The sequence below is a fragment of the Jaculus jaculus genome, chromosome 10 (assembly GCF_020740685.1).
Source record: "Jaculus jaculus isolate mJacJac1 chromosome 10, mJacJac1.mat.Y.cur, whole genome shotgun sequence".
In the NCBI taxonomy this organism is placed as follows: domain Eukaryota; kingdom Metazoa; phylum Chordata; class Mammalia; order Rodentia; family Dipodidae; genus Jaculus; species Jaculus jaculus.
In genome coordinates this window covers 104,284,811-104,311,034 of record NC_059111.1, presented here as the reverse complement: position 1 = coordinate 104,311,034, position 26,224 = coordinate 104,284,811, and the positions used below count along the sequence as shown (strand labels likewise).

General features: G+C 48.7%; 2 protein-coding genes across 4 annotated transcripts; one reads left to right on the top strand and one right to left on the bottom strand.

Annotated features, from left to right (window-relative positions):
* Positions 1–1,004: 1,004 nt before the first annotated feature.
* Positions 1,005–4,226, bottom strand: LOC123463986 (basic proline-rich protein-like). The gene is made up of 2 exons (XM_045160084.1): positions 4,223–4,226; positions 1,005–2,356 (listed from the first exon to the last, which is right to left on the bottom strand). The coding sequence occupies exons 1-2, from the start codon at positions 4,224–4,226 to the stop codon at positions 1,005–1,007; spliced, it is 1,356 nt and encodes a 451-aa protein (XP_045016019.1).
* Positions 1,514–25,323, top strand: Tcaf2 (TRPM8 channel associated factor 2). Of its 3 annotated transcripts, none has more exons than XM_045160966.1 (8): positions 1,514–1,625; positions 5,035–5,668; positions 17,046–18,037; positions 18,306–18,403; positions 19,386–19,599; positions 19,917–20,156; positions 21,962–22,299; positions 24,485–25,323. In XM_045160966.1, the coding sequence occupies exons 2-8, from the start codon at positions 5,049–5,051 to the stop codon at positions 24,737–24,739; spliced, it is 2,757 nt and encodes a 918-aa protein (XP_045016901.1). In that variant the 5' UTR covers positions 1,514–1,625; positions 5,035–5,048; the 3' UTR covers positions 24,740–25,323. The 3 variants fall into 3 exon arrangements, with proteins under 3 accessions (XP_045016901.1, XP_012804776.2, XP_045016902.1); XM_012949322.2 differs by lacking the exon at positions 1,514–1,625 and adding an exon at positions 2,240–2,283; XM_045160967.1 differs by lacking the exon at positions 1,514–1,625 and adding an exon at positions 4,859–4,911.
* The last annotated feature ends 901 nt before the right edge of the window (positions 25,324–26,224 follow it).

The following is a 26,224-nucleotide window of genomic DNA, read 5'->3' as shown; positions in this document are numbered from 1 at the left end:
GAACATTTTTCTATAGAGGATCTCAAAGTAGGGAGGCTGCCTTAGACCAAATTTAACTTAACAAGTGAAAGAATAAGTTGAAAAACTTCCAAGAATGAATACAGCTACAGTATCCTATTGTATTCGTGTAGAAGAGAAAGCCTAAAACTGAAGGGCCCATCAGCCTTGCGTTCAACTGTGTGGGTACTTCAGAGAAAAAAGGATGGAACACAGGTTGGGGAAGGCGTCCACTCTGTGGCCAGGGAAGAGTGCTACAAACAGAGCCTGGCTTGCAAGGTTGACCCTCCTCCCCAGCAGGAGGTGGACTGCTGAAGAAAGATCTGTGTGCAGAGGAGCAAGAAAGTTTCTCCAAGTATATTGTCAACTAAGGAAAGAAATGAAGAGACACAAGATGCAAATGCAAACAGATGGAGAACTGGTCAGCCAAGTCCATTCATCAAGAGAACAGTCCAGAGATGGGGTGAAAAGACGGCTTGGCAGGCTGGAAGGACAGAAGATGGGATACGGGGATTCCTGGGCAGGTTAAGATTCGGTGCGGATGTTTGTGAGCATAACTTCTGCCTAAAGTGAGGCATTATGTAAAAAGACAACCATGTACTTGTACCGACTTAAAAACAAACCCATGATGATTTTATAAACTGTGCATTGGTAACCCAAAAGGGGAGCTCGAGGAAAAATATTGTATTTTTTTTTTTTTTTTCCTACGACAGGGTCTCATTCTAACAGAGACTAACCAGGAACTGGCTATGCAGTATAGGCTGTCCTCGAACTTACAGTCGTCCTTCCTTCCTCAGCCCCCAGAATGCTGGGTTTGTAGGCTTGAGACACCTCGACCAGCTGAGAAAACGAGGTCCAAAGGCCTTTTTGGGGGGTTCGCCTTCACCTGGTGGCCCGTTTGAGGGAGACACTGGGACAGCATCTACTCCGTCACTCTAGCTTAACGCCTCCTACGCGTGGTCCTGCCTGGCTGACCGCACGGTCACGTTTTCTGCCTGGGCCACATTTCAATGCGTTTCAGATGACCGGATGTCCACTCTGCCCGGGCCGTGGCAGGAGGACGCTCCGCGCTTCGGGCCAGCAGAGGTCAGGGTTAGGAGGCCCTGGTCCCGGGTGGGGACACCCCTGCGGCCCGGAATCGGGGCGCCACAGCCCAGCCCAGGGCGCAGCCGGGAATGACCCTGTCCTTCGGGGACCTGCTCGCCCGGATTCCGGTTTACTGGAGACTTGGAGTTCGACTTTTTACACTGAGGTGCAAGAATAGCTTTGGCAGAGATCGCCCATCCCCGGGGAAGGAAGAGCTGGCAGCCGCCGCGACCGAGGGCGGGGACTGGGCCTGGACCGCGGCTGCCAGGCCACGGTGGTCCCTCCGCGGGGACCGCCCAGCCTCCGGGAAAGCGCCCCCCCAAACAGACCGCTTCCGGTTTAGCTGCTCCCCCGCCCCCAGGACAGCCCCGCCCCGCGATGGGCAGCTCCCCGCGCGGCCCGGCGCACAGCGACAGTGCCACCCGGGGTGCCCAAGGGACGAGCGCAGCCCCGGCCTCCGCCCCGCAGAACCCGCCCCTTCCTGCTCCTCCCCGGGACGGAGGCGGGGTCTCCAGGAGGAAGGCTGGATCCCCGGGACGGAGGTGGGATCCCCGGGAGGAAGGCGGGATCTCCAGGAGGGAGGCGGGGTCCCTGAGACGGAGGTGGGGTCCCCGGGACGGAGGCGGGGGTCCCCGGGAGGGAGGCGGGGTCTCCCGGACGGAGGTGGGATCTCCAGGAGGAAGGCTGGATCCCCGGGACGGAGGTGGGATCCCCGGGAGGAAGGCGGGAATCTTCAGGAGGAAGGCGGGATCTCCCGGACGGAGGTGGGGTCCCCGGGAGGGAGGCGGGGTCCCCGGGACGGAGGCGGGGGTCCCCGGGAGGGAGGCGGGGTCTCCCGGACGGAGGTGGGATCTCCAGGAGGAAGGCTGGATCCCCGGGACGGAGGTGGGGTCCCCGGGAGGAAGGCGGGATCTCCAGGAGGAAGGCGGGGTCTCCGGGATGGAGGTGGGGTCCCCGGGAGGGAGGCGGGGGTCCCCGGGACGGAGGCGGGATCTCCGGGAGGAAGGCTGGCTGCCCGGGACGGAGGTGGGGTCCCCGGGAGGAAGGCGGGGTCCCCGGGACGGAGGTGGGATCCCCGGGAGGAAGGCGGGATCCCCGGGAGGAAGGCGGGGTCCCCGGGACGGAGGCGGGTCCCGAGCTCTGCGAGGCCCCGCGGGCGCGGTGGAAGCGCCAGTCTCCGGGGACCAGGACCGCCGCGGCGTGAGTTTCTCAGTCCCGGGACATCCCAGTGTGAAGGCGGGGGCGGACGGCCCGGGCGACCGGGAGGGGTCCCCTAAAGTGCCAGAGGGATGCTGGGGGCCATTGCGGGCAGTGTTTCTTCTCTCTAGGTCTATGGTTTTCGTTTAGTTAGTTTTCGTGATTCTGGTCCTCTTTGCTAGTTAAAACATTTCTCTCCACTCTTTGGACGCGAGTCACTAGTCTGTCAAAGGGGTGTGTGTGTACGTGTGTGTACGTGTGTGTACGTGTGCGTGTGTGCTACACAGGGTTACAGCCGTGGGACTGTTGTTCCGGGGCAGATTTCTCATCTGGGGGTTTATTTATTTGGGGCTGGCGTGTTGCTGTTCTCATCAAACTAGAGGAGAGGGATGCTTTTTCCCTCTCAAAGACAACTTAAGGGGCCTCTTGAACTTAGTATTCCTTGCCTGCCTCCCACTGACTTTTCCCACTCAGAACCCTCTAAGCTGAATCACGCTGTGCGCCTATGAAATCGCTTTCCTGGGAGTGATGCCTTGGAGTTGGGGATGGGAGGTGAGGGCGGTGGGAAGATGGACCGGACGTGGGCAGGAGCTTCAGAGCTCCAAGAGGCTGCGGCCGCTGGAGATGTCACCCCGGGGGCGTGGCGGACACGCCGGGGCTCTGCCGAGTCCTAATTGACAGATGCTGTACAACGCACGCGATGACTCTGACCCAGGAGGTGCTTGTGAGTCTGAGGAGCGCATCTGCCTGCGAGAGACCAGAGATAACGTTAACCAAACTAGCGGCTTAGCAGTCCATGAGAATATGGGAATGGACTTTCTGGAAAGGTGGCAAATGATGCTCCATGGTTTGCTCCATCTTCATTTGGGGTTTGCTCGTACCAAGGACGCCACAGAACTCTGGGGACACCTAGGATGCACGTGAGGGGGAGGGGATGTATCTGTGTCCCTTTCCACCAAATGAAGCTAACCCAGGAAGTCACCTCACAGCCATTTGGGGGTGCCCTGCCAGCTATAGAGGAGAAAAGGCATGTGAGTGTCCAGGAGAGTCCTCAGAGGTGAGGAGAGGGCGCAGCCTGGAGCACTCTTTGCGTCACTCAGGGAATCTAGAAGGGGACATGGATGAATGAGGTCCGTGCCTCAGCAGTCTTTTAAAACAAAATGAAAATGAGGGCTGGAGGAATGACTTAGCAGTTAAGGCGCTTGTTTGCAAAGTCTAAGGACCCAGGTCCGATTCTCCAAAACTCCAGATGTAATCCAGATGTAATTCAGATGCACAAGATGGTGTATGCGTCTGGAGTTCTTTTGCAGTGGCTTGAAGCCTTGGCATGTCCATTCTCCCTCTCTTGATATTTCCGTAGGGTTTCACTCTAGCTCCGGAGTGCTGGGATTAAGGCATACGCCACCAAACCCGGGCCTCCGTTCTCATTTTTCTCTATCTTTCCCCCCCTCTCTCTTTCTCTCCCTGTCTGTCTCAAATAAATGAATGAATAAATAAAATACTTTAAATAAAAACAAAAACAGCTCTTGGGCCCACTTAATTTATCCAGAAGGAGAGAGGGAACTGGACTGCAATGAGCTCAGTGAACATACTGGCCTGAAAATGAATTTTAAAGGAACTCTGGCGACTGTGGAATGTTACCCTAGTGTGAGGACCTCCATCCTAGGGCAGACCCAGTAATTTAAAAGGTATTTCCAGGCAATAGATTCAAAGCTGTCGGGGAAAAAAAAAAATGAGGTTTCTGGCAGGTCACGTGACCCTTTTGTTCAAAGAACTTAAATAGCAAGTTAATTCCCGGCCAGGCCATCAACTAGACCCTCTCCTTGGTCCTGTGGGCTCTGCAGGTCTCAGCCCTCCTCCTGCGCCTGCTGCTTGCCGGGATGTTCTTCCCTGCAGCGTCTTGGGGCTCAGCCTCAATGCCATGTTGTCCACTAGGTTTTACCCATCGTTCATTCCTAAGTAGCCTTCCTGCCCATCCATACCTTATCATGACAAAGCCATAGGTAATTGATAGATTTTGATCTCTGTGCCTGACTATGGTCTCATTGTCTTACCTCTTCTAAATTACTTGAGTCATGGAAGTGGAGTCTTCTTCTGTACTATTCCTGGATTTAGTGTCAGAGGGACAGCAAGGCTTGAGCCACAGTGGGAAATCTTTTTTTTTTTTAAATTTTTGTTTACTTTTTTATTTATTTATTTGAGATAACAGGCAGAGAGAAAGAGGCAGAGAGAGAGAGAGAGAGAGAGAGAGAGAGAGAGAGAGAGAGAGGGAGGGAGAGAATGGGCATGCCAGGGCCACCAGCTGCTGCAAATGAACTCCAGATGCATGTGCCCCCTTGTGCATCTGGCTAACATGCGTCCTGGGGAATCGAGCCTCTAACCGGGGTTCTTGGGCTTCACAGGCAAGCGCTAACCGCTACGCCACCTCTCCAGACCACAGTGGGAAATCTTAATTCAATTTGTACTAAATACATTTAGTTGTTTAGTTCTTTTAAAAAATATTATTTATTTACTTCCTTGAAAGTGGAGAGAGAGAATGAAGGAATGGGTGCACAGGCGACTCAAGCAAACTCCAGACGCCAGCTTGTGCATCTGGCTTTACATGGGCGCTGGCAAATGGAAGCTTGGCAGGTGGGCTTTGCAAGCAAGCACCTTTAACTGCTAAGCCATCTCAGCCCTTTGTTTGGCTTTTTATTTTTTTTTCCTTGTTCCTCCATCTGTTCTGATCAACATTCCCCTCTGCTTCCTCCCCAGCAACTGACCAAACCATGGCAACTCCCACTGCTGCTTTTGAGGCCCTCATGAATGGAGTGACCAGCTGGGATCTCCCCAAAGACCCTGTTCCCAGTGAGCTCCTTCTCATTGGAGAGGATGCCTTCCCAGTGATGGTGAATGACAAGGGCCAGGTGCTCATCGCTGCCTCTTCCTACGGCAAAGGCCGCCTCGTGGTGGTGGCCCACGAGGGTTACCTGCTGTGTGCTGGCTTAACCCCATTTCTTGTCAATGCAGTCGGCTGGCTCCGGCCCTCCCCGGAGGCTCCTGTGCTGGTGCACCCTTCCCTGGCCTCACTGGTGAACATCCTACAGGGTGCCGGGGTTGAGGCTGAGACTGGGCCCGAGCCAAGAAACTCCCTAGGGGTTTACTGTGTCGCTGCCTATGGTGACACCGTGTCTAAGGGGCTGATTCCTTTTGTGAAGAGCGGAGGGGGCCTGCTCATTGGCGGCCAGGCCTGGTACTGGGCCAGTCAGCATGGCCGTGACAAGGTGCTGTTCAGGTTTCCTGGGAACCAGGTGACAAGTGTGGCCGGAGTGTACTTCACCGACATCTATGGGGACAGAGACCAGTTCAAGATCTCTAAGAAAGTGCCCATGATCCCACTGTATGTCAGGTGAGTGTGCCTGCCTCTGTGGATTTTCACTCGTTTTAAGACAATAGCTGATTTGCCTCTTACATGAGCTTCCATTCACTCAGTTGTGGACAAAGCAATAATTCATTTGGTAGGAGAACTCATCACCCTTCTGTTTCCGTATCTCATGCTTGGAACCGAGAGGTACATTTCCTAAGTAAGTGGAGGAACACTGGTATGTGTGTATGAGTCCGTACCATTGGGATCCGCCACACGGAGGATGCTAGCCATGTAGCAGAGACCAGAACAAAGTGTTCTGTCCAGAAGCGCGTCGCCCAGTGGAGAAACACGTAGATAAGGAAGCCAATAGACAATAAGCGGTCCACCGGGTGTTGATAAGAGCCACAAATTAGAATACTGTGCAGTCAACATGAAGGGGAATAGAGGCTACTTCAGCTCACGTCTTCAGGGGTGGCGCAGTCGTCAGCGTGCGTAGAATGACTGTGGTGTGTCAGACCCAAGGGGTTGAGCATATCGAATTGAAGCGATAGCAGATAGGAAAGCAGAAACCCGCACAGGGCTCGATCAGGAAGGACTGGGATAGAGGTCGAGATCCTATGGCCGCCCGATAGATGCTAGAGCCGTGCTAGATGTATCCAACAAGACTGGGGTCCCGGGTGAGAGTTCTGACGGTGTGAGGCGTGGAAGTTACCAGAAGTGCAATCTGAAGAAGTTGTGGGTCCTTCTCTCTACTTTTCCTCAGCAACTTCTGCGCCACATGGATCCAGGGGAAAGAGCCCAAGATCTAAAACCTCTGCAGCACAGAGGGCGGCCAAGGGGGATGGGCCGTGGCCATAGGGGCAAGCATCGAAATGTTGGCTTGGAAGGCTTCTTTGGGAGTTAACATTTGAAAAGACCCCGAAGTAAGGAAGGGAATGAACACGTAGACAGACAGCTGAGAAGACAGGTCCGCATAAAGCAGAAGCCAGCTTGGGATATTCCCACCACATTGAGGAAGCCGGAGTAGTTGGAGCAGAACGTATGCAGGTTGTGTTGACAGGAAGTGAGCTCCTCTAAGAAGGAACTGCTGATCCAATCGATTCTGAGATGGGAAGAACGTTTGGCGTGTCTACAGGGTACTGACATAATGCCTTCTAGTTGATGAATAGACTTAGGCATCAAATATAGGAAGGGCACCCACCAAGAAGCCACGTGAGAGCAGTTGATTAGACTAGGCAATGGGAATGGAGCTTCTGGAAACAGGTGCAGATGGTGTATAATTCTGAGGTAGGGCTCCACAGTCTTGGCCAAACAACTGGATATGGAGCAAGGGGCAAAGAGGAGTTGTGAGTTTGGGTCTTAATGACTTAAAGACAGATGTTAGATCTAGCTTAGCCTGGGCTAGAGTGAGTCCCCACCTCAAACAAAACAAAACAAAAAAGGTCATGTCAAAAGACAAGCGTGACCATTTATTGAACAACGGAAGATTGTAAGAAGACAACTTAGAAGAGAATAGGAATTTAATTTTGAATCTTTTGGTTTTCAGATGTGACTATTTAATCCATATGTTATGAAGGGCTCACGGTAGTAGATTAACCATGCCTATGTGACTATTTAATCCATATGTTATGAAGGGCTCACGGTAGTAGATTAACCGTGCCTGAGATTTTCTATTGCAGCGTGAACCCCAGGTAGGTAGTGTATTTTAGTATCTCCTTGATAACCCACTCATAGCCTTGCTCTCCTTCCCTCCTTCCTTCTTCCTCCATTCCTTCTCCTTCACTTTCTCTTTCTCTGTCTTTATTCCCCTCCTTCTCTGTCCTTCGCTCCCCCCTCTTCCCTTTCTGCCTCCCCTCTTGTCATAATGTATTGTTTTCATTATTTTTGCTGTAAGATGTCCATATTCTTCCGGACATTATAATTACAACCAAGCAATAATTCCTGGAATAGATACACCTGCTCTGTCTATCTTTTGTTAACTTAGAAAGTCATCTATTTTCTGGAAATTCTAGCCATTAGACTTTCATTGATACTTTAGTGAACCTAACGTAATCATGCAGCCAACCTTGGCTACTAAAGAGTCCAAGAGCCTGGATATTCCTATACGGGCATCTCAGGAGAAAGTCAAGTTCCTACTGCAAGGAACAAGGAGTTTGTCATTCTTGACTGACTTTCAGAACCCAAGGCCCTGGGCCTCAAGCAGCACATCAGGGTTCCTTATCTGACGAATGTGTTGGGGAACAGTTGTAGTTACCAGGGACACTGAGGTAAATCTAATTTTTTCCAACATGTTTTTTACTCTGGAGTTAAATTGGCAAAGTGGTCCAGCCCCCGTGTTTTGTAAATAAAGTTTTATTGAAACATGGCCATTCATTCCCAAACTGCCTGTGGCTGCTTTCAAGATGCAGTGGCAGAGGCAAGTCCTGTTGGCAGAGACCAGAAACAATAGGATGTTCTCCTGGCTCTTTAAGAAAAAGCATTTCCACAAATACGTTAAATCTCAGCAACTTAGTTCTCTAAATTGCACCAAGGGACACTCCTTCTCAGCAAACTAAACCTGTTTTTTTTCATCGCTACCTAAGTTGTTTACCTCTGCCGCTGAATCAGGGTTTATTTTGTAGGCTTTTTTAAAAACTTCAAGTGTGTGCAAGTGTGTGACTCTCCAGGAGTCACCAGCGACCCCAGCAACAGCCTTCTCATAGTTTGAGTCTGCACTCCAGATGATTCTGAAACAAGATCATACATCCTGTTGAGAAGGGTCGCCTTGAGATTGGCGAAGCCTTTTCTGGCTCTTGGATGGGCTTAACTCAGAGGGCACTGGAAGATGTCCAAAACTCACCAAGGTCACTCTAAGCCAGGCTCCAGATTCCTTGGTTTTCAGACTTGAAGAATGAAATTTATAGACACTGAGGGGTGAGTTCTCAAAAGAGAGAAGTTTCATTTGCAGAGAAGATAGCACGTTTATCAAAGGAGGAGGACAGGAAAGAGTAGAACTCCCAGCGAATGGGAGAGGTGCCTAGGGAAATGCCGCTGGATGGATGGATGGAGATACCACTGGTATAAGTCCAGGACTTACAGTGTTTTTGCTGAAATAATGCCTGGACTAGACATTTAGCTTTGACCCAACCATCAATACCCAAGAAATACCCGTATGTCTTCTTTTGAATCAGGGAACTGATACTGATCCTTTCCTTCCTGGTGACTGGACTTGGAGTTGACCACACAACCTCAGACTTCCTTTGCAGGCAAAAACAAAACCAAAGAGGAGGAGGCAGAACCACTGGCTTCTAGGTAACCAAGGACAAAGGACAGAACTGTTCCTTAAGGTTACTTGTTTAAACTGTAAATGGTTTGTTTTATCTGTTATTCGTCCCAGGCAGACCCTGTTGCCACTTGGACTTGAAAAACACTTTCTGTTCTCTTTTATAATCACAAATCTGCAGACTGCAGAATGTTTCATCTCAGCAAAAGCAAGCAGGGACGCAGTGACCTTGGAGAGCAGGCTATCTCCAAGGAATGCCGAGGCACGGGGACAGGCTTCTTTACAAGGTGACACTGTAAGTGTAGTTTTGTTGGTCCTCAAGGCCCTTGTTCTAGCTACTAGCAAGTTGCTTTCTCCTACTCAGAACACTACCATTCCATCTATATCTCAACGTATTTTTCTTTTTTCTTTTCTTTTTTGAGGTAGGCTCTCACTCTAGCCCAGGCTGACCTGGAATTCACTATGGAGTCTCCGGGTAGCCTTGAACTCACAGCGATCCTCCTACTTCTGCCTCCTGAGTGCTGGGATTAAAGGTGTGCGCCACCACACCTGGCTCAACGTATTTTTCTTAATGATATGACAATATGAACTCTTGTTTTTAAATTTTTTATTTATTTATTTGAGAGCGACAAACTTAGAGAAAGAGACAGAGAGAGAGAGAGAGAAAGAGGGAGAGAGAGAGAGAGAGAGAGAGAAAGAGAGAGAGGGAGAGAGGGAGAGAGACTGGGAGAGAATGGGCACGCCAGAGCCTCTAGCCACTGCAAACGAACTCCAGACGCATGCGCCCCCTTGTGCATCTGGCTAATGTGGGTCCTGGGGGATCGAGCCTCGAACCGGGGTCCTTAGGCTTCACAGGCAAGCGCTTAACCACTAAGCCATCTCTCCAGCCCATATGAACTCTTTTTGGAGGTAATATCTCAGTCTCACCCAGGTTGATTTGGAACTCAGTCCGTAGACCAGGCTGCCCGTAAACTCACAGGCATCCTCCTGTCTCTGCCTCCCGAAGGCTGGGACTATAGGCAGGAGCCATCACATCCAGTTTATGGTATGAACCCTTGACAAGGCAACTACAAGGCATCTCTGTCAAACTCAAAGTCCTCCTCCTTTGATAGCACCATTCATTTCCATCAGCGTCGTACTATTTTTTTAAAATTTCTCGGGCTGGAGAGATGGCTTAGCGGTTAAGCGCTTGCCTGTGAAGCCTAAGGACCCCGGTTCGAGGCTCGGTTCCCCAGGTCCCACGTTAGCCAGATGCACAAGGGGGCGCACGCGTCTGGAGTTCGTTTGCAGTGGCTGGAAGCCCTGGTGCGCCCATTCTCTCTCTCTCCCTCTATCTGTCTTTCTCTCTGTGTCTGTCGCTCTCAAATAAATAAATAAACAAAAAATATTTTTAAAAATATTGAAAAAAAATTTCTCAGCATAGGCATTTAAGTAAAGTCCAGATATATTTTTTTTATTTTACTTTAGAAGACTTCAGGTACTCTTTCTAGAAGATTCCTTCCACCCACGTTTTGCTGAGTGCATGTCTGGGGCTTTTAATATCCCCACCCTGTCCTTGTAGCTCCTGCAAACTGGATGTTTGATCTGGAGTCTACAGCAGGAATGGTACACTGAGGCCTATGAGCCAGCCCCAGATTTGTAAATACAGTTTTATTGGAACACGTCATGGCTATTCACTCCCAAACCGCCTGTGGCTGCTTTCAAGCTATGCTGGCAGAGGAGACTTCCTTTCAGCAAAGACCATAAATGCCCAGATATTCATCTGACCCTATAAGAAAGTCTCTCAATGGCTAGAGAGATGGCTTAGCAGTTAAGGCACTTGCCTGCAAAGCCGAAGGACCTAGGTTAGATTTCCCAGGACCCACGTAAGCCAGATGCACAAGATGGCCCATGTGTCTGGAGTTTGTTTGCAGTGGCTGTATGCTCTGGCATGCCTATTCTCTCTCTCCCCCCAGGTCCTGTCTGACTCTGTCTCCCTCAAATAAATAAGTAAAAATAATATATTTAAGGAAGTCTTTCAACTCTCATTCTAGAGGTTTGGTGGTACTTTGCCCAGTCACTGCAGAAAGCACAATGCCAGATATTTTCTCTGTCACACGAGCAGCCATTAACAGTCACTCCTTAGCTCTACACCCGTCGGCTCATTAGGGGTTATAACTGGAGCCTCTAAAGTCCTAAGATTCCTGTTATTTAGAGGACTTTTCTAAAGCACTTATTCCTCAACGACTTGCTTACCCTGTGGTGTAATTGAGGGAAAGACAAGGTAGATGCTTAGTTCCTCTTTCCCATCCGGAAGCCAGGTTCAAAACACCGAATTGATCCTCAGTATCTTCCAAAAGTCGCCAATGTGTCTTGACGTTTTAGTATAATTTTAAATCTATGACTGAAACATTATGCATTTCATTTATCATTTGTGTTGATGTTAAAACCGTACCATGCGTGGCCACCGTGCGGCAGTTCACATTAACTACTGAATCTCTGCCCAGCCTTGACAGAGCCCCTTGTTTTTGGGTAACAGGCGTCTGCCTTGGCTTGTCCGTGTGCCACCTCAGGCGTCGTCCATTGCTGGAGGGAGTTTTGTCTCTTTTGGTGACGAGCAGTAAGTTACACTCACATTCTTCGTGTGAGGTTGTTCATTGTATTAAGCTGATCATAAGTCTCCTTTTTGTTATAATCAATACATAAACGGGCTCATACTGACATTTTCCATTTTAATTCAGGACAGTATATTTTTTTGTTCTGTTTTCTGAATCTTAACAATCTCTTGTTGAGATTCGATTTGTTTTCTCATGATGAAAAACACCCCATTTTGTAAGACATCAGGGTAATGAAATACTTGTTCTGTCTTGTGATGTTGACACAACTGTTGAAAAGTGGAGATTACAGTACTGCCAACAGCAGCGTGATGCGGGATTGCTGAGTGACGGGATGGACGCGCGCAATGTTACTGGCATTGCTGGGCTCCCCTGGCTGCGGGCTGGGTTCCCCAGAAGCTGACTCAGAGACAGCGAATTCTGTGCTTACTAAGCTCATTAAGAAATAGTCTCATGGCTTAGCAGTTAAGGTACATGCCTGCAAAGCCAAAGGACCTCGATTCGATTCCCCAGGACCCATGCAGGCCAGGTGCACAAGGTGGCACAAGTGTCTGGCGTTTGTTTGCAGTGGCCGGAGGCCCTGGTGTGCTCCCTCCCTCTCTCTCCCTCTTTTTCTCTCCCTCTCTTTCTCTCTCAAATAAATAAATAAAATAGGTATTTTAAAAAAAGAAATGGATCTCAGGGATTGGAGAGATGTCTTAGTGGTTAAGGCATTTGCTTGTGAAGCCAAAGGACCCAAGTTCAATTCCCCAGAACCCAAGTAAGCCAGATGCACAAGGTGGAACCATGTGTCTGGAGTGTTTGTTTGCAGTGGCTGGAGGCCCTGGTGCACCCATTCTCTCTGTCTCTCTTCTCTATAACTCTCTCTCTCTCTCTCTCTGTCTGCTTGCAGATAAATAAATATAAAAAATGGAAAAAAAAAGAAATATTCTCCGTGCAGAAACAGAAGGAAGAAACTGGGCAGGGGAGAAGCCACGCTGTGAGACAGATATTCATTAGAGCACAGACTCCCTGGACAGGACAGGTGACAGGGACAGGTGACAGGGATGCACCCACACTGTGGCCCTTATTACCCCAGGTGTAGGGTTGGTGGGGTTGGGGAGAGGCCGGTGACAGCCCAGGTGGGACAACAGGGCCAGCTAAAGTCTGGATAATGACCTTAAAACCTAGCCAATGCCTTTGCCTAGTCCCTAATAAAATTGACCTACATCACATTAATCCCATAGCAAGGTCTTCTGTCTAGTTAGCGGCTTCTCCCCTCAGAAGTTTATAAAAAGAAGAATAACTTTTACAGAAGTAAGGAATTTTCATCACCCAAGAGTGCCTGCCACTGACCACCCCGGAGTCGGCTCCCGTGGGGAGAGCCCAGGGCCAAGGAAGGGTACTCCGCTTAAAGTTTGTTTTGCTGCCTCTCCATGGAACTACGTCAGAATCTTTAACACTATTGAACAAGTGTTTCTTAGCAACAAACTGTAACAAAGGTTATTATAAGTGATTTTGTCCTCACAGTATTTTTTTTCTAGCTATGCATAAATGTCAGCTTATAATCCTTTAATGCTCTGTAGAAGAGTTCCTCTCTGCAGTTATACCATGAGATAAATATTAATGACCACTCGTTTATTTGCTCTTGCTATTTAATTTTTTATATAATTATACAAAATAATTGTGCACCTCCAAAGTAAAAATCTTAACCCTATATTCTGTCTTTGTTCCCTTCCTACAACTACCTTCTTCCTTCTTTCCTTTTAAATTGATTGATGTTCTCTCATACACACACACACACACACACACACACACGCGCGCACACACACAGTCATCTACACAGTGATATTTTTCCCTTTGGGTGAATAAGGTGGTAGCATGCTCTCTTCGTTTTCCTCTACCATATTGTTTGCACTCAACATGATCCCAATTGTCAGCCTGGATATCATCTCCTTAACAGTATATAAAGGTGCCCTACATATTCTACTATAAACCATGTGTGGACATCCTATAATTTATTCACAAGTTCCTATGGACAGACACTGGAATTCTCAGTATGAGATTTTTTTTTTTTCCAGTGTGTTTACTACTATGAATATATTGCAATGAATACCCTGGTGCACGCCGTTTCACAGTTTTGCTGAGTCACTGCAAATGGAATTACTGAATACCACGGGAAGTACCTGTGAATTTTTCCCAGCATTTCCAGCTTCCCTTGTTGGTTTCCTGAGAAGCTGACTCAGAGATAGAGATGCATGTCTCACGAAGCTCATTGAGACCTAGTATTTGCAGGAAAATGAACAAAGAAAGATTGGGACAGGGAGAAGCTAAGGCTAGAATGCACACACCCGTAGCACATACATAGTTCCTGGTAGTATTGTCACTAATTACATGAAACAATGGAAGAAGCAAAGTCTTTTTTTTTTTAATAGGAGATTCTTCAACAATAATGTATGATATATAGTACAGTCATACAGCAGATAGTGATGTGCCCATCAGAAATCATGTATTCATTGACCTTAAAAGTAAAGGAAAATATTAGTGATACAATAGGCAACCTTAAGATATAAAGCACTACGAAAATTATGCAAAGTTTATTAAAGTATTATACATGTAGGTAGGGATAGAAACAGAAGAAAATACAATAAAATAGTCAATGTTGATGATGGTTATTTTAATCTTTCAACATTTACATTCTCATCAAATTTCTAATTACAAATTGAAAGGCATTTTAACCTTGTCATAGCCCTATTAAAACCCTTAAACAATAGGAAAATGCTCTCTTGATCAAAATAATATGTCTTCCTCTAACCTGTTGCCATTTATACTAGTGTTTGAATCCAAAGTGCCCCCCCACTGAGACATGTTAAAGGCTGGCTTGCTGGCCAGTGTGGATCATGAATGCTCCAACCTTGTCAGTGGTGGTATTGTGATGCAATAGCATTATTTGGAGGTTCTGGAAATTAGGAGTCAGGGCTCAGGTGGATGAAGTAGACCAGTGTGTGTGGGGGGGAGATGTCCTGGAAGGGCTTATCTTGCCCCCTTCCTGTTTCTCTCACACTCTGCTTCCTGGACACCATCTGATGAGCATCTTTGCTCCACCACACTCTCCTGTTTTGATGTTGTGTTTCACCACAGCCTAGAAACAGCGAAGGCAAAGGACCAGGGCTTAAACCATGAACCAAAATAAACCTTTCTTTCTTCCTTTATGTTGTTTTCTTCAGATATTTTGTCAGAGTGACAAAAAAAACTGACTAGCCAAGTTTATAATATTTAATTGACTGTAAAAAAAAAAAGAACAAAGAAATGATTCTTTTTGTTTGTTTGTTTTTGATTTTTTAAAGTAAGGTCTCAATCTAGCCAAGGCTGACCTGGAAGCACTATGTAGTCTCAGGCTGGTCTTGAACTCACAGCAATCCTCCTACCTCTGCCTCCAAGTGCTGGAATTAAAAACATGCACCACCATACTCAGCTAGAAATGAGCTTTTAAGACGTCATTTCCCTCCTGTAGTATTTAGTGTCCATTAGATTATGCATCTAAAGTTTGTCTAATACCCTTTAAGCTCACATATTATTCTAGGCAGTGGGATTTACTAGTGCGTAAGTTAAGTCTATGTTCATGTCACTAACAGATTACAAAAGTGGATACTAGAAAAATAATTTTCAATGTTGCTAGTTTTCATTACTTGTAAAACTTTTATTGAAGAAAACAGGATGACATGAAAATAATTGACTACTTATAGTTTCCACCAATGCTATATTTTTAACCATCCTCGTTTTCCTGTATTCTTTTTTTAAAATAATATATGGACATATTTTGTATGTAAACATCACACGTTGGTACCATCCTCTCCCTCCTCCCTGCCCCTGTTCTGAAGAGGCCTTCCTCTTTGGGGATGCAGGTCAATCTCATGGGGATTGAGGGTCATGCACTATGGGGACGGCCGTCAGTTATGGGGGAGAGGCAATGTCTCTGTGCAAAATGTCCCAACTCGTGGCTCTAACAATCTTTCTGCCCCCTCTTCCACAACATTCCTTGAGCTATGCTGGGAGCATTGTAAGTCTACTTTAGTGATGGGCACTTAGGAGCCTCTGGATCTCTGGTTTGGTAGGTGCTGAGCGTCCTCAGTGTCTTTCTGCATCACCCTTGTGCTGCTATCAGCTTAACTAAGAGAGCAGCACTCTTGCACCTTTCATTGGGACCAGTCTCTTCACTGATTGTAGAGCTTTGTGTTGTTGTTTTGTTTGTCAACGTAGGTCTTATTCTGGCCCCGGCTGACCTGGAATTCACTACGGAGTCTCAGGCTGGCCTCGGACTCACAATGATCCTCCTACCTCTGCCTCCCGAGTTCTGGGATTAAAAGTGTGCACCACCACACCCAGCTTGATTCTAGAGCTTTTTGTGGTTTCTTTAACCGAAGTGCTTCTCTGGTCTCTGCTCCCCACTGGACTGGGGGTACAGATGTGAATGGGCATGCCCAGCTGCTTATGTGAGCTTTGGTCACCAAACTCGCACCTCCGGCCCCCTCTGGCCCTCATGTTGTACATAATTGTAACCACGGATCCATCTCTCTAGTCCACAGAACCTCTTGTAAATTCGTTACATGTTGACCATTTCTCAGTAAGAAATAGTGAATACTCCTACCAGAGTAAAGTGAGAAAAATTTAAAGTGTGCATAGCTATGTAAGTTATATGAAGTGTAAGAAACTACTTTTGTGACTGGGGAGATGAGAAGGAGCTCTTCCGGCATGAGCATGAGGGTCCCAGGGCATCTCTAGCACCCATATAAACAGCCAGGCAAGGTTGCACGTGACTAATTCCAGGGCGGAGGGAAGTGAAGACAGAAATTTCACTGGGGGCCCCAGTCATCCAGTTTAACTGAAAAAACTATGTGAGCTGCAGGTCCTTTGAAAGACCTTGTCAGGGAAATATGTCAGGCAGAAGAGCAATAAATGAGAACATCTGATGTCCTCCTCTGTCCTCCACACACATGCATCTGTACACACACACACACATGCACTACAAGTTCCGAGGTAGCTTACAGAGAATGCAGTGTGACATTTTTATAGCCTTGCTTGCTGAAAACTAGCTCTAGGAAAAATATAAATAGGACTGCTTTCTCTGGACATAATGCACTAGTTTTTTTCCCTATCTTTATTTATCTGCTTAATAATTTTGTTAGAAGACATGAAACCAAGCTGATGTACTGACCACTTAGCTGAATCAGTGGCAAGATTTCCTGGGATTGCTAGTTTAGAGTGTGAACATTTTAAGATAAACAAATAAGTCCGCTGCTTCCCTGTTCCGTACTTTACCAAGCCTGTGACAATCTCGTCATGGGAAGACAAGTGTCTCAAGTGTCAATCAGCAAAAGTACACAGTAGCGATGATGTGCAGTCAGTTATAAGAAGGTGAGAGAATGACTTGGACTTGATGAAACCAACGTCACTATAAACTGAAAATCCCAAAACGCTAGCAGAGGGTTGCCGTGCATCATGCCCACTTCCTCCACTCAGTGGGCTTCTGCGAGAAGTCCATGAACTGACCATCACCTCCCCAACCCTCCTGTCTCCTTCCCAGGTGTGGGGTGGAGCTCAGACATGACCGCCAGCAGCTGCTGCGTGGCATCTCGGAGCTGGACATCAGGACCGGGGGAGTCCCCTCACAGCTGCTTGTGCACGGGGCTCTGGCCTTCCCTCTGGGGTTTGACTCCTCCCTCGGCTGCTTCCTAGCAGCTGCCCACTACGGCCGGGGCCGTGTGGTTCTGGCTGCCCACGAAGGCATCCTCTTCGCTCCTAAGCTGAAGCCCTTCTTGTTGAATGCCGTGCATTGGTTAGCCAGGGACAAGGCAGGCAGAGTGGGCGTCAACACCCGTCTGAAAAATCTGTACCCTTTACTGTTGGAGAATGGCATGAACTGCAGCCTGGAGTCCCATCTGACCAATGGCACGAACGTCTACTGCTGCGTGGCTTACTGCGACCAGGAAACCAAGAAGCTCCGGGAGTTTGTGGCTGAGGGTGGAGGGTTGCTGATTGGTGGCCAGGCCTGGTGGTGGGCCTCCCAGAACCCAGGCCACTCTGCTTTGGCTGGTTTCCCTGGCAACATCCTCCTCAACAGCTTTGGCCTCAGTATCCTGCCTCGGACCCTCAGTCCAGGCTGTTACCCTGTCCCTGCTGCGGGCACGCAGACTTACCACTTCCGTGAGGTTCTGTCTGAGTTCCAGGCTGTGTTGGACCACCGGGGAGGGAGCTTGGAAAAGAGGTTTCTGGCCAGGCTGGGAGTAGACGCTGCAGCCTTTCTTCAGATTCCTGCAGAGGAGGTTCCCGCCTACATGTCCCTGCACCGGCTCCTCAGGAAGATGCTGAGACAGTCCGGCCTGCCCGCTGTGAGCAAGGAGAAGCCGGTGGCCAGTGACTCCTGTGAGGCTACAGTGCTCGCTCTGGCCACCCAGCTGGCCCATTCTGGAACTGACTGCTCCCAGCTGGCCCCGAGGCTTGGCACTTGGACCTGCTTCTCCAATCTACATCCCGCAGAAGACCCGGTCATGGTGGAGATCAATGGAACCAACCCAGGTATGGGATGAGCAGAAAGTGCCCAGAGCACCCTTGAGCAGGGGAGAGGTGGGACTGACGGACATCGAAGGACCTGACAGGTGCCAAGCCTCTGTGCTTTATTGGGTCCTTCCAAGATGGTGGAGGCTGGGGTTCTGTCTAGGGCTCAGGAGGGATGACTCCAGGAGACATAGGAGGCTTGAGGCTCAGGGAGAGAAGTGGCAAGGGCGGGAGGCTTCAGGCAGCCGTGCAGGAGCATGGGACTCAGCCTTGTCTGTGCCATTGCCAGGGAACAGTGACGCCTGGATGAGCACTGGGCTGTACCTCCTAGAAGGACAGAGCGCTCAGGTCCGTGTGTCTGAAGCTGCTGCCTCCGCTGGCCTGATGGTAAGCCGGACTTCCCCGGCCAGCGCCACGCCAAATGCAGCCAGCGCCTTCCCACGCCCACGTTGTCTTCTTCTCCCCCACTGGGTCTATCCAGTTCCTATCAGGGTTTCCAGGAGCTCAGGGAGAGGTGACTGCGCCCCTCCTAGATTGTCCCTACGGGGCGTCTGAGTCTCAGGGGCTCCTTGAGTGTCCCCCCAGCAGCCACTAACAGCAGACGCAAGGCTAGATTCAAAGTCTGATTTCCACATGCAGCGATTTACCTACTTGCAGGCATGAGGAAGAGCACCTGCTTCCTGATTGCAGAGGCCTTTTTCTCATCAAAAGCCTGTGCTTAGTCCCATAACCCACATCACCACAGAATATGCCCTCCATACAGAGTTTAAATTTGGATATCTTCTCAACTGCGCATATCACTTTCCATGACAGTTGGGGGCTGCTTTTTATCAGACACCTCCTGGCGCTCTCCTATTCAAAACCCAAGAAAGAAATCCTAGGATTCCAGGCAGAGCCTGAAGGGGATCATGGAAAGAGGGGAGCAAATTGGCTCTCTGACCCCAGGTCAGTTTCTGCAGCCTCTGGGTTGCCTCTTGATGTTCATAAGGGGCAAACTGGAACCCCCCAGGCTCATTCACAGCATTAGAATCACCCCATTGCTTAGGCATGGTGTGGGGACCCAGGATTCTGCCCGGTAGAAAGACACCACAAGGCGCTCCTCAGTTAGATCTCTTGTTTCACCAACTCATGTCTGATGGACATCCACTTGCACGGGCTGGGAGGCCATTTACCTTCCTGGAGAAAGAGGACCTCTGTGTTAGTCCATATGACTTTGGAATGCTCGTTTTCAGAGTTGCTGAGTACCACTCGTAGAAAAGGGAAATTGTCATTTCGTGTAGAATTACCTCCCTCCACACGCCCCAAGCAAAATCCCAACGCATATCTTCGGGGCTTTCCTGCCTCTTACGAGGTACAATCTGCTATCCAGGTACAGATCGGCTGCCACACAGATGACCTGACCGAGGCCAGCAACCTGTCCCGAGCCCCTGTGGTGACTAACCAGTGCTGTATGGACAGGACCCAACGGTCAGTCCCCTGTCTCTGGGGTGGCCTCCTGTACATCATCGTGCCCAAAGGCTGTCAGCTGGGTCCTTTGTCTATCACCATCAGAGGGGCTGTGCCTGCCCCATACTACAAGTTGGGTGAGCGGCCTGGGCGTTGAGGAAGGGGGGACTTCAGGTGTTGGATGACTATGAGTTGGTTCCTGAACAGTGAGAGTGAGAAGGATCAGCAGAAATAAAAATGAAGAGCTATTCACGATGGATGGACAGGCAGAGGACCACCCTGTATCCATGGAGATACAGGGCAGGGCTGAGAGAAGGGTGCAGCAGCTTGTTCTCACCCCGTAGCCCATACACCCTGCTTGATTTCCCTGCCCCTGGAGTTCCAGGGGTAACTTTTGAAGCACAAAGGGAAGCTGAGGTGGTGCACGGAGGGGTTTTATCCTGTGTATTTGCAGGTAAGACATCCTTGGAAGAGTGGAGAGATTGCGTCCAGGAGCATATGGTTCCCTGGGGAGAGCTGGCCACGGACAACATCATCCTGACAGTGCCAACCGCACACCTCCAAACCCTGAAGGACCCCGAGCCTCTGCTCCAACTCTGGGATGAAATGATGCAGGCCATAGCCAGACTGGCAGCCAAGCCCTTCCCTTTCCACACGCCTGAGAGGATCGTAGCTGATGTGCAGATTGCAGCAGGTGGGTGCCCCCCGGGACTGCTCCTTGCCAGTGGACCCCATTATGTTACTCTTTTCCCTCATGTGTAATTTCCAAGGTATGTAAGACATGACTTTGTTCATCATGCGCAAGGAGAAAGACCTAAAAGCGTGGCCCATGATGGGAATGAAGGATGCTTACAAGCAAGAGGTCAGTGATTTCATTCACAAGGTGCGATGTCATGAGATCTCCGTCTCAGCCAATCAGTGCCGGGAGGTCAGCAGTGCCAGTGAGCAGCATACCACGTGAAGAGTACAAACGGAGGGCGGGAGGGATGGCTTAGAGGTTAAGGCACTTGCCTGCAAAGCCAAAGGACCTTGGTTCAGTTCACTCACGTTAAGCCAGATGCACAAGTTGGCGTATGCATCTGGAGTTCATTTGCAGTGGCTGGAAGCCCTGGCATACCCATTCTCTCTCTCTCTCACTCTCTTTGCTCTTTCCCTCTCTCAACTAAATACAAATTAAAAAAAAGAATGCAAAGGGAACCATTTTTCCAATATGAGTCAGATTAAAAGTAAAGAGGGGGAATAAGAGAGAGACAGAGGAAGAACATGAGAAACTCTGGTTCCTACATAGGAAAAATTCCTGTGGATCTCAATTTTCTTATCTATTAAAAAAGACAGGCCAGACGTGGTGGCGCATGCCTTTAATCCCAGCCCTCAGAAGGATGAGGTAGAGGGATTTACCACGAACTCAAGGCCACCCTGAGACTGCATAGTGAATTCCAGGTCATCCTGAGCTAGAGCGAGACCCTGCCTCAACACAACAACAAGACAGGGTCTAGGAAGGTGTCCCTGTCGGTGTGTGTTCAGATCTCCAGCAGCCACATACGTCGCTACGCATGGTGGTTCATGTCTGGTATCCCAGCACACAGCAGACAGAGGTCTCTGAGGATCCTTGAGGCTACTGGATCACTTGTCTAGCCGAAGTACTGAGTGAAAGGTACAGTGACACCCTGTCTCGAAAAGTAAGCTCAAGAAGCAATAGCAGATGTTCAACATCAGCCTCTGGCCTTCATACACACACACACACACACACACACACGCACGCACTAGAACGCTCCCACCCCACATATACCCACATACATACAAACATGTGTAAACACGCATCCACACTACACACACACATATGTAAAACTAAACAAAGATGAAACAGAAAAGGGGATGAGGAAAAAACTCAATGATTAAAGGCACTTACTCTGAAAGCCTACCAGCTTGGGTTCAATTCCCCAGACACCCATATAAAAGCTTGACGGGCACTCATTTGAAACCAAGACACCCTGGTATGCACACACACACACACAAGTGCAAATAAGTAAATAGATAGATGACCGATAGATAGTTACTAGGTAGATATATGATAGATAATTTTTAAGGGGCAAGGTTATTCTGTCACAGAGGGCAGATCTGGTCTCCAGTGCAGGTTGGGAGTGGGGGAGACCCGACTGCGTCCTGGCCTCCACGATCTCGGATCCAGACACTGTTCTCACTGCCACACACTCGAGTACACGTGCAGAAGAAGGGTGTGCGTACGTGGAGTTCCAGCAAGGACTGCTGGCTGTGTAAAGGTCTCTCTGTTCTTAGGAACCGAGTGAGGAGAAAGTCAGCTGGGGGAGGCTGGGCTGGGGGGCAGGCGGGAACTCTAAGAGAGCCAACCATCCCAGACATGTCGGAATTATTGGAGACCTTCAGGATGCTGTGCAGAAAGCTTCCGTCCTGGAAGGGGTGGAGGGAGAAGGTTCAGGCGGACCCACTTCTAGGACTGACCACTTCCCCCTGTACTCGCAGGCTGGATGCATTCGGGGTACCCCATCATGTGTCACCTGGAGTCCGTGCAGGAGCTGATCAGTGAGGCCAACATGAAGAGGGAAGGTCTGTGGGGACCCATCCACGAGCTGGGTCACAACCAGCAGTGCTGTGGTTGGGAGTTCCCCCCACACACCACGGAGGCCACCTGCAACCTCTGGTCAGTTTATGTGCATGAGACAATTCTGGGGATCCCCAGGGCCCGGGCTCACCCTGCTCTTGCCCCGCTACAACGAGAACAGAGAATCAAAGCCCATCTACACAAGGGAGCACCCCTGGGTGACTGGAACGTGTGGACAGCTCTGGAGACATATCTGCAGGTACTGGGCAGAAACTCGGGAAGGTGGGGTTGCCAGACCCCGTAGTCATGTTGTATCCCCCCCCCCCCCCAGGAACCCTTCACCTCCTACAGGACCCCCGCCAGCCTGGGACCACCAACTCCCATGACTTGAGATACTAGTGGTACCTCTCAGGTTATCTACCTTATTTATGATGGAAACGAAACCTGCTCCCCTATGATTTTGCAATGTAACGAGGAAATGGAAAGTGGAAATTCTATCACTCATTTATCTTTGTTATCTAGCACATTGACTGGGGACAAAAGCTCTGAGTTAGACATCTCCAAGATAAAGTCGCAAGAAGTCCACCCTCTGGCTTCTTTGGCTCCTTAGCAAATGTTCCCCAATAGTCATTGTTTTGTTCTGTTTGGTTTTCCTGCCTTTTGTTTTATGGGTTAAGCATTTACAGCCTTCTACAGGGACACATCTACAAGGGAACTGCATAACAAGTAGGCATTGTAGGAAATAAATCACACCAGCAAGGTTATCAAACTTCCAACTTAACCACCAGAGCCCAAAACCTTTGGACAATCCAATGGAACGCTACAGCCATGAAGCAAGTCTACTTCCGGTGGGAGGAGCACACACACCTTGAACCCCTATGGCCTGGAACACAGGGGTGCTCCCTGCTGAAATTCTGCTTTCAGATTTAGTGTCGGCAAAATTTCAAAGCTATGCCCAATGCCACGCCTTTCTCAATGTCTCCAGAAACCCCATTTAGAGGAGTTACATAGTTCACTACTCACAGTCTGATAAGTCATATGTATTTTTTTTATTTTTATTTTTTATTTTTATTTATTTATTTGAGAGCAACAGACAGGGAGAGGAAGAGGCACAGAGAGAGAGAGAGAGAATGGGCGAGGCAGGGCCTCCAGCCACTGCAAATGAGCTCCAGATGCGTACGCCCCCTTGTGCATCTGGCTAACGTGGGACCTGGGGAATTGAGCCTCGAACCGGGGTCCTTAGGCTTCACAGGCAAGTGCTTAACCGCTAAGCCATCTCTCCAGCCCAAGTCATATGTATTTTGATCCAATTTTTCAACTTGCATTTTGACAATTCATAATCCTCTCTCATTACCACCTTTTGACTCCCCTCCACATCGCCCCTTCCACTGAATCACTTCGTGCCAACTTGTCCCTCTTCTACCTCGATGCATTTTTCGTCTTATATGTGAGTATAACCATTGAGAATCCTGTTCAATAGTGCTTACTTAAGTGATGGACCTAGAGCCTAAAATCAGGATGTAATGACAATCCCTAGGCCTTTGCACTTGTATATTCTGATTTTTTTTTCCCTTTTGCTAAATTTTGAAGAGTGAACAGAATTAGTTCCAGTCAATGAATGAAGTTACACTGGATCCATTTCCATTCTCTTATATAGCCAGTCTTAGGGCCTGCAGCCCTGAGCCTCAATTCCGAGTGCTATGCAGGAGCCCCTTACCATGTTGAATCCTGAGTCTCAGGACAACCAGGCACCTGTGGCTCCCTCCACCCGCAGGAAGTCTTTCCCAACATTTCTGCTACAGCAGCCTTAGTTCAGGTCTTTCTTATTCTCCCTCAGTCTAGCCCACTGACTTACTAAGATGTTTCAGGATCTTGCCTGACCCACAATTCCTCTTCTGCCCTACACCCCAGATAAAGTGCAAAGTGAGGACTGACATCCTGAAGTTGTCCTCTGACTCTCACATGCAAACCACGGCGTGTGTATGCCCCTACACACGAATACAAAACCGGATAAGTATGGTCATTGTTTCTGGAAAGTGTTGAAGTCATCAGATTACGGGGTCCTGATAGGCCAAATACGTAGGCTATTACAGTTTCTTAACTCAGACTGACTGAAACACAAGATCTAGGGACGTCTTCTTTTTTTAATGAAAGATAAGAATAGTGATTGTCATTGGTTGAATATCCTTTTACACTTTCGAGTTCCAGAGAGTCTCTTTACTAGGTTGAGTGGTGCAGCATCATGGTCCAGGGCTGCGTGCTCAGTGAGGGGGAATCCGTGTGCCGACATAGACTGGGCAGATGGAGGCAGACATGAGGTGTGAAGATAATGACGGGGACAATGTTATACACTCTGCATAAAATGCACAGCTCCCACACCCCGGTTAGTTTGGGACACTCCACATCCCCTTCTGCTCTCTCTCTCTCTCTCTCTCTCACTCCAGCTCCAGGAGTCCTTCGGTTGGGAGCCGTTCACCCAGCTCTTTGCGGATTACCAGACCCTCTCTGGCTTCCCCAGAGACAATGCTGGCAAGATGAATCTCTGGGTGAAGAAGTTCTCTCAAGCTGTGCACAAGAACCTGGCCCCATTCTTTGAAGCCTGGGGCTGGCCCGTCCTGAAGGAGGTGGCCGAGAGCCTGGCCTGTCTGCCTCGCTGGCAAGATCACCCCCTGGCAGCGTACGTGGGTGCCGAGAAGTAACGATGTGTCCGTCAGGCAGCGAGGTCGTCACCACCGTGTCCTGAGCCAGCACGCACAGTGCCTTCAACCATTTTCTTTTTCCTTTCAACAGTATGCTTTCCTAACAAATTTTGGTGTGTTTTAACCATCATTCTAAACTTCCTCGAGACTCAGGCTCTTCATGAGGAGAACTAGGCTAAGGACATGTGCCCTTTGGCATCCCGCCTTCTCCATGCCAGGATTGTTCCCCTTTGTGTTGCCAGTACCCTTTGCCGGGTGGTTTAGCACATGAAAGGGGCTCAGGAAATTCGCTAAATAAAATAACTCTGTGACCTTGAAGTCACAATGACCCGTCCATATGTCCCAGGCACTGTGACTCTGAATTAACACGTGTAAACGCTCTCACCACACCCAGTTGACGTGAGAAAGCAGACGCTTAGGGATAGTGAGCAAGTTTTCCCCAAGTCACCAATGTCATAAGAGGAGGGTTTTGACGGACAACCAAACTAGTGAAAAATTATGGAGCTGAATGGTGTGCAATTTAATTAATAATTTCCCAGCAAAACAGATGGAAGGAAGTTTAATAAAGTTTTTTTTTTCCTATATTCAGTATTGAATTTTGATTAGATATCAAATTGAATCGCCAAAGGGTATTGGTATCTGAGGTTCTGCTTGTCTCCGCACTTATCTGTCTACTCTGATGACCGCTTGCCTTGACTACTTAGGTGGCTCAAGTCCAGAACTAATGATGGTCTCAACATTGACGTTAGGGACGGGTGTAGATGGATAATGCTGCGGTTAATATGTTGCTGAAGAGGCAAAGAGGAAACATAACTCTTTTGCACCTTCTGTCTGGAAGGAGCTACAGCCCTGTGCTTCTTTCTCTGTCCTGCAATTGCTGGTTTTGCCTCTTGTTAAACATTCCCAGTTAACTGTATCTGTAGTAGTCCTGAATTGCTCTTAAATACATAAAAACAATTTTACAGCCTATGGGAGGAATAATCCGTGATTACCGAGACACTTGCTTCCATGGTTTTCCAAATCTAGAAACAATAGAAGAAAAGCACTCATGGACCAAATCCAGCTTGTCTTGATTTTGAATTTGTTGTTGTGGCCTCCTTTCTACTATATATATTTTGCCTAGTCATCCCGTAGAGCGCATTGTTTTGGTTTTCGGTTTCATGAGATGAGGAATGAGGGACATTTTAAAATATTTTTTAATTTATTTATGAGAGAGTGTGTGTGGATGGGGGCTCCAGGTCCTCTGGCCCCTGCAGATGCATGTGCCACACTGTGCATAACTCTGCCTGCCGCAAGCTCTCTGCCGGAGTCTGATCCACAGAACTAGCTCCAAGCCACTAAAAACCAAGCTGGCTATTTCTAGTTACTGAAACACTGACTGATACCTGGGCGTACCTATGTCCCTTAAGATACATAATGGATTGCTGACCAGAGCTTTGTCCCACATAGTTTAAGAGATTGAATGTCCCCTGCTGCAAAATCGTA

Excerpts from the sequence above, each read along its gene's own strand:
- Tcaf2 (XM_045160966.1), top strand. The coding sequence starts at position 5,049 with ATGGCAACTCCCACTGCTGCTTTTGAGGCCCTCATGAATGGAGTGACC. Across the intron at positions 20,157-21,961 it reads TGATGTGCAGATTGCAGCAG|GCTGGATGCATTCGGGGTAC; the intron begins GTGGGTGCCCCC and ends CTGTACTCGCAG. Across the intron at positions 22,300-24,484 it reads CTCTGGAGACATATCTGCAG|CTCCAGGAGTCCTTCGGTTG; the intron begins GTACTGGGCAGA and ends CTCTCACTCCAG.